A 12,572-nucleotide genomic window follows, 5' to 3' on the forward strand; every position below is an offset into this window, starting at 1 on the left:
CACAAATTAGCAACCAGTTTAAGAAAAAGAGCTACCCATTTCTACTTCTGATTCCAAATTATTAGAAGGTTCAAACCCTGAAGTGCATGTTTTATGTATGTAAGGAATCTGTAGGCTCTGGTAGTAACCAAGGTTATGAGTTATCACTATATAAGAATTTGCCCAATCATTAACACCTCTTAGAAAAGATAGAACAAATGGCCAAGAGAATAAAAACTCAAGGTCTAACACCTAGGTTTCTTCAATAGTTTGAGAAAAATCAGAGTAACATAAGAATGGCCATACTGGGTCAGACTAAAGGTCCATCCAGCCCAGGATACTGTCTACGGATAGTGGCCAATGCCAGGTGCCCCAGAGGGAGTGAACCTAACAGGTAATGATCTAGTCATCTCTCTCCTGCCATCTATCTCCACCCTCTGACAAACAGAGGCTAGGGACATCATTCTTTACCCATCCTGGCTAATATCCACTAATGGACTTAACCTCCATTAATTTATCCAGTTCTCTTTTAAACCCTGTTATAGTCCTAACCTTCACAAGGAGTTGCACAGGTTGACTGTGCCCTGAGTGAAGTTGCTGTAGCCTTTTGCAAGAGTTTACCGCTGATGGAGCTAAAGAGACTTCCCCTTTTTCCTGTCTGTGAATGAATAAATGAGTGAATGAAAAATGTATTTAACATCAAACATTGATATTATATGATGTGCCAGATACAGCAGTGAAATAGGAAACTGGATTAAATCTAATATTATGATTAATATGTATATAAAAGGAAAGGCAACTATAGGTGATACAGTTTTGGGCAAAATATTGAAGACTTTAATGACAGGGTTTATTCATGGGTGGTATTGTTATGAAAGAAAGTGGTTGTGTTCATACTGATCAATTTTAGCTTAAGTGATAAAATAAGCCTAATGTTTGCAATCAAGCATGCTTATGCTGTCAAGCTAGTGAAATACACCTGCAGTGAGAGAGACAATAAATAAAAGAAATTGAAACCAAATAGTGAGTTTATAGGGACACTTGAGCACAGAGTAGAATAATCAGAAATGTAACTGGTTATATATAATGCATGGGCTCAGCTCAGCCATACATACCAAGGTCTCACCATTGTTGTTGAAAGAAGAACAGAAATGGAAGATTTATACCGCTGTTTTGACCTGTTGGAGAACAACAGTTCTTGAACTGATTTGCATTGTATAATGGACTGTTATAACAAGTTTAAAGAGTATCAAAGAATATGGAGGGACTTTGTATAAATGATATGAACTTTGGAGATTTCAGTGGCTAGCAGAGAGTTGCTGGAGAAGCTGCAACTTGAGCAGGCATAACTGCAAAGCTAGTGAAGCTAGTGTTCAAGATACAACTCAAGTTGGTTGCACCAACAGCTATGACCTAACTTGCTGTACACAAACTGGTGTAACAAAGCATGTTTCATAAAGTGCCTGGAAAATCCCAATCCCAGTTGCAAGAACTCAAAAGCTTATGTCTCGTTCCCTGAGAGGATGATGAGAACTCTTATTTTGGTTGGCCATTTCTAATATTCAGAAGTAGTATGGGTCACCATCTGATTGGTCCATTCCAGCACCTCCAAGAAAAGGATAAAGTTGAACCACCCAGCAGAAATGGGATCAAAGGGCCTATCTCTTTCAGTACATCACTTCCTGAAAGCTAAAGACCTCTGGACCAGAGAAGACTAAGGTCCTGGACCAGCCACCAAGGACTCCTCCTGGTGACATTAAGTATCTCTCTCAGATAGAAGTCATTAACTGAATGTTTCTATTTTCCAGCAATTCTGGTTGCCTACTAGCGCACTGGGGAAAAACTATGGTTGTGTTTGTCTTTTGCTCCATCTGTGTTTGCAAAGTGAACACCTACTGTGAATGAAAACTGAACTAAAAAGCTGACCACTAAGCAAAGATCAGGTGATACAGACTTTCTCTTAGGTGATGACCCAAATTAGTCAATTGACCACTTCCTGAAACTAGGTACCTACGTAGTAAGGATGTGTACATGCTTGTATATGTGCTTTAAGGATTGTCAGAGTTATAGTGTGTGTATCCCTATTTTGTAACAGGTTCTAGTCAAGATTATTGTAAAGTAGTTTTAGAAATGAAAACGTTTCTGTTGTTAACTAAGATTGTAAAAGAAATGTGCATTCAGCTACCATAGTGAATGGTTGCATACTGCCTTTTAAATTCTAGGTGTATACAGACATAAAATGAGACCAAGTGTACAAGCTTCTTGTACTACACTCAGTCTGTACAGTTTGTCATAAAGGTATGAGTTTGTTAGATGGTTAGGAGTGTTAGTTAAATCCTGGGGCTAATATAATTAATTGGGAAATAGATAATAAGAGTTGACTACTATAGATCCATTGGGAAAGAGATGTTGGTGAATTGTTATGAAAGTAACTGATAAAACTGTGTTGTGATCTAGCTTTGGATTGTTTTTTCCTCTCTGTTAGCAACATCGGAATTGAGAAACAAATGACTCAAGGGGGGCCCTGTTCTGAGGGACTCTGAATCAAATATCTAAACTAAATCACCTTCCCAAGGTAGTAATTGAGGATAAATATTATTTTCTATTGTGGTTGTTTAATTTGATTCTGAAAACCTGAATGGTTATATCAACCAATTTTTTAGTTTGTGTTATCCAAATCATAATTCAACACTAGTTTTGTCTTCCTATATCCTATAATATTAGTTGCTACTGGCAAGGATATTTAATAAAAATCTATAAACTAAAATTCAACTCTCAGGTCCATTTCTTTAGTTAAGCAATCAAAATTAAGAGAACCTTAAAAAAGGTGGTCTGGATAATCAATTAAGCAGTTGCTTAAGTGAGGTTTGTTTCCTACAGTTTCCACAGGTGAAGAGGCTTCCCATCTGTTCTCTTTTGCTATTGTACAAAGTGTAATGCTTCATCTAAAATTTCACCATGATTAGCACGGATTAGAAAAGCTGATAATGCAATTCCCATAATTTTTCTGCACTATCCATTAAACAGTCTTCATACTAACAGTTCATTTACTACAGACAAGGAAAATTACTGAAGCATATAATCTTACTTTTTTTCTTTTGTTTTTTTTTGTTATTTTAGTACAAATCAAGGATTATCCATTAAACTAAACTTCACTTCCTTTGATACCCAACAATATGCGGACATTTTAAATATTTATGAAGGTACAGGACCAAGCAAGATTTTAAGAGGTAAGACAAGATTACTTTTCAGTCATTATTATATTTGAGGTGACTCAAATACATGCATATAGTTGTCCAGATTACCTTTTTCTTTGAAGATTTCTGATCTAAATATATTTGCTTACTCATTTAAAGTGGCTTGCTAAATGTTGTTCTAAGATACAAAGGAGAGAGTCACTTTTTAATGCTTTATTTGGCTTATGGTCTAAGTAAATCTGAAGATCACCAATGCATACTATTTACCACTGTGTCCTATTTTAAAGAAGTGAGATTCTACCTGTATTTTACTTGAATAAACCCATTTAAGCAACTTTTGATGCGGGGTTTTAATATATATTTAGAGAAAAAGTTGGGAGGTTTCCTTATCATTATAGTCTTTGTCTTTGTAAGTGAAGGGAAATGTGCGCTACAAATAGTGTCTGGATGGAGAAGGGGATATATAGTGAAGAAAGGTGAAATTCTGTCTCTGTGACATTATCTCACCTCACCCTTATACACACATGGTTCCTTAGTGGAGGATCAGGAAGCTTCAATTGAGTGATCCCTTGGTAGTATTGCTTCTGCAGCAGCTGTGCTTCCCAGGAGGTGAAGGAATGGTTGGGGAAAAGGTCTGGTGGTAGTATAAAGGCATTGGACACCTTAATGCATGTTACCACCACTAGCTCTCTCCAAAATCTGTAGATCAAGGCGATAAAACCTTGGTCTCTTCCAAGGGGCACTGCATGTCCCATGAAGGAAGAATTATAAGGGATTTCCACACAGAGTTTCCATTCCACTCAGAAGGAAAAAACTATGGAAGGGAAGAATTTGGTACATACATATCTATAAAAAGAAAAGGAGTACTTGTGGCACCTTAGAGACTAACCAGTTTATTTGAGCATAAGCTTTCATAAGCTACAGCTCACTTCATCGGATGCATGCTTATGCTTATGCTCAAATAAATTGGTTAGTCTCTAAGGTCCACAAGTACTCCTTTTCTTTTTGCGAATACAGACTAACATGGCTGCTACTCTGAAACCTATACATATCTATGTCATTCTAGTTTTTAATTATCATTTTGACATATTTTTAAAGATTTATAGAATTAAAATGGGCAAAAAGTTCCTCTGCAGCAGAGCGCACACTTGCTAACTGTATGAAATTGTCTAAAAATTGAGAGAGGAAGAGAGCCTAGCCTAAACTCCACTTAATAATGGAAACTGGGAGTCCAGGATTTGCCTCCCCTTGGATATATTATAATGCAGTGACTCATAAAATAGGACCTGACCCAATGCCAACTGAAGTTAATTTGAGTCCTTCCACTGACCACATTTGGGTATTGGCTCATGCTGATAACCAGGAGGCTAACTACATGACTAAGTTACTTATTGTATTACCCCATTAGTTTCATAAATAAATTTTAGAACTCACAGTCATATGTGGTTTTTGACTACACTGTAATTGCTTTTGTTATTTTTTCATACTTTTATGATGTATACATTATTAAGAAAATTAAACTACAATGTAATCATAGTGTATTTAAAGTTCTTTGATTCTAAAAATAAAAGTATTAATTACCAAACCATGGAGGTAAGCTCAAGTAATGAAATCATGTAGTCGACCTTCTGGTCTTAGGGGTTTGGAGTTTATACATGTATCAAAAACTCCAGAATATTTAGAGGGAAATAAGTGTGAAGTTGAAGAGCTAATATGTGAATAAAGAAAAGGAGGACTTGTGGCACCTTAGAGACTAACAAATGTATTTGAGCATAAGCTTTTGTGAGCTACAGCTCACTTCATCAGATGCATTCATCCACAAGTACTCCTTTTCTTTTTGCTAATACAGACTAACATGAATGCTACTCTGAAATATGTGAATAGTTAGATATTACAAAATACAATTAAAGCACAACCAGTTTAGTTACAGTCATTCACTAGCTGGTATCTGTGCTGAAATTAAAGTAAGATGGATGTGCAGATCTGAGGGACCTCACAAAAATAATTATATTTCAGCTAATTAGAAAAATGCTGTTTTGTTTTTTTAGATAGAGCCACCACTTCTGTAAAGAGGGATTTATTCAGAATTGAAAAAAACAGTCAGACTCACTCTCTTTTTATAATAGCACCACTCATTTTATGTGACATCGAATTACCTTCTGTAATTGACAGTTGCTTTTTTATTTATTTATTCTTAGCTTCGCTCTGGGGGACAAATCCTGGAACAGTTTACATTTTTTCTGATGAGGCTACCGCAGAGTTTATTACAGATTATTCTGAAAATTATAATGGATTCAATGCAACATATACCATTTTTAGTACCAGTGAGCTAAGCAGTAAGTGTCTTTTGTCCTTTGTTATTTCTCAACAGCAAAGGCTGATGAATCTGTATTTTGTGTTTGATAAAGGGAGAAAGTGGAGATGTTGAGAGCAAGGAACTGCTACATTTTATGGCCCAGTTCTGCAACTGGGTGGATCCTTCTGCTTCTTCGAAGCTCCATTTACTTCAACATGAGCCTTAAGATCGGCCTACGTGGAACTGATTGTAGTATCAAGGCATTATGATATTATTTATATTACAGGTTTAATAAAAATTAAAGCTCGGGGATACATCATAAGAAATATATTTAAGAATAAGCAATTGAAAATCATTGGCGTTACCATTTGTTCTTCAGTATCTGCTCACTTGAGGGTGAATTAAACTGTGGAGTTACTGGTGTCCTAACTCATTGCAATGAATGATGGTCCTAGAACAGTTAAAGCAAATGGAGGAGCATATCAGCTTCAGTCAGTAGAAATACTGGAAGAAAATCTGTTTGTAGCCAATCTGTTTGTGACAAATGAAGGACAACTACATGAGTTAAGGTTAGGTGTTTCCAGATATTCAGGGGAAAAATTAGACATAGGCTGGACAGGTGGCTGCCATCTAGGATGCTACATTTTGAGTAATGGGGGTGAGGAGGGCATGACCCTGGGGGAGAATATGGCTACACGAGGCAGCTGTCTGGCCAAGATTCCTGTGCTCTGGGAACCCTTGCATAAGATGTGAGCTGCAATAGAAAGTATGATGGCCAGAAGACACGAGGAATAATATTGAGCAAGATATTGTGGGAAAGAAAAAGAATTGTGGAAGCCTTCAAAAGGAACAATGCTGGAGTGAACACAGAGAAAGTAGAAGAAAAGAGAATGGGATATTGTTGACCTGTGGAGCATCAAAGGAATTCTTAAGTGCCTGAGCACTTAGTGTCAACTCCAGAGATACTGCAGCACATAAAGGAGTTTAGGCTTATTAGGAAAACATATACACTGTTTTAACTTTATAATGTTGCTCCTGAGAGGAGTGAATCAAAAATAGCCATATGTTGCAGTCCTCAAAGGCACTCTTAAAAATTCAAACTGTTTTTTCATAGAAATGCACAGTTGGACATGCTGATGAAACCATCACTCTTACGTTCTTATCTAATATTATTCACAGATAATGAAAAAATTAACTGCAATTTTGAAGATGGCTTTTGTTACTGGATTCAAAGTTTAGAAGATGATAGTGAATGGGAGAGAATTAGTGGGCCTACCTTTCCCTTTATGTCTGGCCCTGATTATGATCATACATACGGCAATTTGTCAGGTAAGAACAAATTATAGGAAAGAGTTTAATAGAAGGAACATCCAAAGAAAAAAAATAATTTTAAACAATTGGAGAATATTCATGGGCTGCAAATTTTGAATTAGTAATTGTGAATACTCATCCTAGAAATCTGAATCTGAAGTATATGCTTATTCAATGGGAAAACAAAAATATCCCCATATGATCTGTCACCCAATCAATGCTAATCAATGTAGTTTGAATTTCACTTTGAATAATCACAACAAACTGTTTGTGAGACTGAGAATTATTCAGAATTTATTCAGCCATTAATTAAATACAGATAATTGTAATCTGCTGAAATACATGTTACTTATAGAAAAAGAGGCAAAATTGCCTAATACATTATTTGGTATAAAGTATTCATCTGACTGTAATACATAAATGTACACTCCCTAATCAATGTTGAGAACAGTATCTTATTCTCAAATTCTGCATGCCAGATCAGTTGAAATAACAAAGAATTCATTTAGTAAAACATTTGACAGTGATTTTCAACTCTGAATTTTTCATTTATTCTAGATGTTTCCTCTTTCACCTCACTAGATCTAAACTGACAGTTCTTAGATGCAATATTGCCATTATTCAACTTTCAGATTTCTACTGCCTCAGTTTGATGTAAACATATGAGCTGGCATCATTATACACAGATATTAAAAATGTTCTGTTTTGTTCGCTTCTCTCCAAAAAAAAAGCAAAAAAGATAATACACATTCAACAAGCCTCAGAACCAAATCAGCATAATACTTCAAACGTACACTAGAAAAGATTTACTTTCAACTTAAATTAGACTTAAACCTCTGCTCACTTTCTTCACATCATATTGTATTATACAGTGCCATTCCTCATGCCAAAATGATGCATGCTACATAATAATACATATAAACAGCACAAGCACCAAAGAAAACTTATATGTATTATTAGACATGTTTCCCAAATTGATTCAGATTGCTCAGAGAATTAATGAACCAAGGATCAGAAAGAAGTGCATTGCTTGAAATATTTGCAGACATTTTCAAAATAGGGATGACTTGTTTCCATTTCATCTCTCATTCACATACTTCTAAAGAAAACCTTTTCAATATTGTTGAGGATCATGGAGTGGCTGATATGGGACTTGATTAATAAATAATTAAAGGAGGGTCCTCTGGTGTCCATGCCTTGTCGTGGTGAGACAGCTTGCATGCTCTAATGATCCCCAGAGTCTGTGTCTGCGAGGGCTTTTTGCTTCTGGTAGGTTCAACCATGCCAGATTGGTCTGTGCGGGAGGGACCAGACAAAACAGACACCCTGGTCCTCCAGGTTGGGGGTTAGGCACAGAGCTAACAACCCTGTCCCGTAAAAAAAACAAAATATGTTATGGAAACAGCGACGGAAAAATTGACCTTTACTGTGTGTGATAGCCTGGAGGAGTCAATGACCCATATGGCTGCCAGTGGTGAAAACCAAAAGGAAGCCACTGGCATGAAGACTGAAGTGCACAACACCAAGACAAAAACCAGACTTGGTTTTTGGAATGTACGGACAATGTACGAAACAGGGAAGCTAGCCCAGGTCACAGCAGAGATTAAATGCTACAGCTTATACACCCTGGGTGTCAGCAAGAGCCGATGGATTGCATCAGGAAGCTTAACAGCAGCCTCGGGAGAAACTTTGCTGTATTCTGGATGGGATGATGGACAACACCATGAGGCGTGTTGCCATCCTTTTGAAGAAGGTAGTAGAGCATTACCTGCTTGAATGGAAGTCCATCAGCAGCAGACTTATGAGAGCCAGACTGAAAGGGAAACATAATAATATCACCCTGGTTCAATTCTATCCTCTGACAAATGAAGTGATGAAGAAGTAAAGGAAAAATTCTACCTTACACTACAGGTGGAGTTATAGAGAGTACCATGCTATGACCTAACTATCGTCATGGGAGACCTGAATGCCAAGGTCAGTAAGGACAACACAAAAAATGACAGCGCAATGGGAAGATATGGGTGTGGCATCATGAATGAAAATGGAGAGAAGCTAGTTGATTTCTGTAATATGAAAGACTTAGTCATTGGCAGAACCCTATTTCAACATTGTGAAATTTACAAGCTGACATGGTGTTCTCCAAATGGCAGAGATAAGAACCAGGTTGACCATATCATGATCAATGGCAAATGGCAGTGCTCACTGACAGATGGGAAAGTGAGAAGGGGTGCAGATGTTGGCAGCAACCACCACCTTGTGACAGCCTCCATCAAGCTAAAGCTGAGAAGTGTGGGTCCACCAAACAAGGGACATAGACATTATGACATTGGCAAGTCCCCTGAAATACAGAAAGCCTTTGTTCTGCAGTTAAAGAACAGGTTTCAAGCACTTGCAGACAGTGAAGCCAGCTACAGGCAGAAGAGAAGGAATGAGTGGATTACACCCAGCACAGGGAACACCATAGAAACCAGACTAGCCCAGAAGAAAAAAGTTGTAGACACAAAATCCCAAAAGCTAAAGGACAAATACCGCAAGCCGTATAGCAAGACACATCGGGAGGTCAAACGCCTTGTAAGAGCAGACAAATGACATTATATTCATTATCTGACAACACAAGCAGAGGATGCAGCTGCTTGTGGTGAACAAGGAACTGTCTACAAAATGAAGCAGCTTATCAGTGGTAAATGGCAAACACCAACAAACACTCTCATCAGGAACAAACAAGGACACCTACTAACAACCGAAAAAGAACAAGAAATGTGCTGGACAGAGCATTTCAAATAATTGTTGAACAGGTAGCTACCTAAAGAGGAAGCAAACATCCAGGAGGCAGAAGAAGAACTTGATATCAACACAGACACCCCAAATAAGGAAGAGATCATTCAAGCCATCAAATCCTTAAAAAATGGAAAAGCTCCTGGCAAGGATAACTTAAATGCAGAATTGTTCAAGGTAAATCCTAAATTAGCAGCATTTATCCTGGCACCTCTATTTACATCAGTCTGGAAAAGGGAAAAAAGTGCTGGATGAGTGGACCAATGGGTGAAGTGAAATGAAGTGAAGATACCAAAGAAAGGAACACTCAGTGATTGTAATAACTGGCATGGTATCACACTTTTATCTGTGCCAAGCAAAGTATTGTGTAAAATCATAGTCCAGCATATATTAGAGGCAGTTGATAGCGTTCTCAGAATAGAGCAAGCTGGTTTTTGGAAAGTGCATGGATGCACAGACCAGATTTTCACTCTATGAAACATAATAATGAAACATAACAATGCTTAGAATGGCAATGGCTGCTCTACATAGACTTCATAGACTTTGAGAAGGCTTTCGATAGCATTCACAGGACCAGCCTATGGTGCATTCTGCAGGCATATGGAATCCCTTTCCATATAATCAACATCATCAAAAGCTTTTATTTCAACTTTACATGCAGTGTTGATCACAGTAAACTCAGTTTTGAAGTCAAAACAGGAGTACGTCAAGGGTGTCTCATGTCTGCAATCCTGTTCAACGTTGCCATCGACTGGGTAATGCAGCGTATAACAGAAGACATGCCAAGAGACATTAAATGGACACCCTTCTCATCCTTTGAAACCTGGACTTGCAGATGATCTTGCTCTTCTATCACATACCCAACACCATATACAAGAAAAAAACAACTCGACTCAATACATTTAGCCAACAAATTGGACAGAAAATCAACCACAATAAGACAGATATCATGACATTTAATATTTCCTCGCCATCATCAGTACGGATAGAGGATTATGTTGTCGCCAATGTAGAAACATTCACATACTTGGGCAGCACCATCAGCCAGGACAGTGGAACAAGCCAGGACATCCGGAAAAAAATCAATAAAGCCAGGAACACCTTCAGGAGCTTAAACACAGTCTGGAAATCATCAACACACAAAACCAAAACCAAACTCAAGATTTATCATAGCTGCATACTTTCAACATTACTTTATAGTGAAGAATGCTGGGGAATGAGAAAGTATGACATGTCCAAACTGTCTTCTTGCCACACAACCTGCCTCAGAAAAATCCTTTGTATCTTTTGGCCCAGAACAATCTCAAACCAAGATCTGTTGACACAGTGCATCCAAGAGGTTTTGAGAACCATAATTGCCAGGAGGTGTTGGAGCTTCAGAGCACATTGGTCATGTGCTTCAGAGAGAAACTGATTCCATCACCAGAGTGGCAATAAGATGGGCACCTGAGGGCAAGCTAAAATGAGGCAGCCCAAAAACAACATGGCAAAGAGCTGTGGAAGACAAGCTGAAAAACCTGGGGCACAGCTGGGGAACCATTGAAAGACTTGCCAGAAACAGATTGGAGTGGAGGAGCTTCGTCACTGCCCTAAATGCCAGAGGTGTAATAGGAACGTGATGATCATGATGATGATGAATATGATTAATGTCATTCAACATGAATTTATGGAAAATAGATCCTGTCAAGCTAGCCACATCATTTCTGGTGAAATTAACAAGTATGGTTAGTAAAGGTAATAGTGTAGATGTAATATATTTAGACTTCTGTAAGGCATTTGACTTGGTGCCACACGACATTTTAATTAAAAAAACTAGAGTGATATAAAATCAACATGACCCACATTAAATGTATTAAAAGCTGGTTAACTCTGATAAGTCTCAAAATGTAATTGTAATAGGGAATTATCTATGCCCCTCTGCCATGTACATTGGTCAAACTGGACAGTCTCTACGTAAAAGAATAAATGGACACAAATCAGATGTCAAGAATTATAACATTCATAAACCAGTCGGAGAACACTTCAATCTCTCTGGTCACGCAATCACAGACATGAAGGTCGCTATCTTAAAACAAAAAAACTTCAAATCCAGACTCCAGCGAGAAACTGCTGAATTGGAATTCATTTGCAAATTGGATACTATTAATTTAGGCTTAAATAGAGACTGGGAGTGGCTAAGTCATTATGCAAGGTAGCCTGTTTCCTCTTGTTTTTTCCTACCCCCCCCCCAGATGTTCTGGTTTAACTTGGATTTAAACCTGGAGAATGGTCAGTTTAGATGAGCTATTACCAGCAGGAGAGTGAGTTTGTGTGTGTATGGGGGTGGGGGGGATGTGAGAAAACCTTGATCTATGCAGGAAATAGCCCGACTTGATTATGTAAAGAGTTGTCACTTTGGATGGGCTAGCACCAGCAGGAGAGTGAATTTGTGTGGGGGGGTGGAGGGTGAGAAAACCTGGATTTGTGCTGGAAATGGCCCACCTGTTGATCACTTTAGATAAGCTATTACCAGCAGGACAGTGGGGTGGGAGGAGGTATTGTTTCATGATTTCTGTGTGTATATAAAGTCTGCTGCAGTTTCCACGGTAAACATCTGATGAAGTGAGCTGTAGCTCACGAAAGCTCATGCTCAAATAAATTGGTTAGTCTCTAAGGTGCCACAAGTACTCCTTTTCTTTTTGCGAATACAGACTAACACGGCTGTTCCTCTGAAACCTACAAAAGGATGTGTCTCTAATAGGGTCCTGCAGGGATTGATTCTTGGCCCAATGCTATTTAACATTTTTATCAATGATCTGGAAAAATACATGAAATCATCATTGATAAAATTTGGAGATGACACAAAAACTGGGGGAGTCGTAAATAATGAAGAGGATGGGTCACTGATTCAGAGCAACTTGGATTGCTTTGTAAACTGGGCTGAAGCAATAACAACATAAGAATGCCCATGCTGGGTCAGACCAAAGGTCCATCTATCCCAGTATCCTGTCTTCAATGGTGGCCAATACCAGGTG

The 12,572-nt window shown here is 38.1% G+C and overlaps 1 protein-coding gene across 1 annotated transcript in view; it reads left to right on the plus strand.

Annotated features, from left to right (window-relative positions):
- The window catches only part of TMPRSS15 (transmembrane serine protease 15), an 88,296-nt gene that overhangs the window by 21,466 nt on the left and 54,258 nt on the right, over window positions 1-12,572 (plus strand). The window contains 3 exon segments of the mRNA XM_073329227.1: window positions 3,100-3,209; window positions 5,375-5,512; window positions 6,652-6,801. Of these exon segments, the coding sequence (XP_073185328.1) occupies window positions 3,100-3,209; window positions 5,375-5,512; window positions 6,652-6,801 (398 nt within the window).

Source organism: Lepidochelys kempii, chromosome 1 (genome assembly GCF_965140265.1).
Source record: "Lepidochelys kempii isolate rLepKem1 chromosome 1, rLepKem1.hap2, whole genome shotgun sequence".
In the NCBI taxonomy this organism is placed as follows: Eukaryota; Metazoa; Chordata; order Testudines; family Cheloniidae; genus Lepidochelys; species Lepidochelys kempii.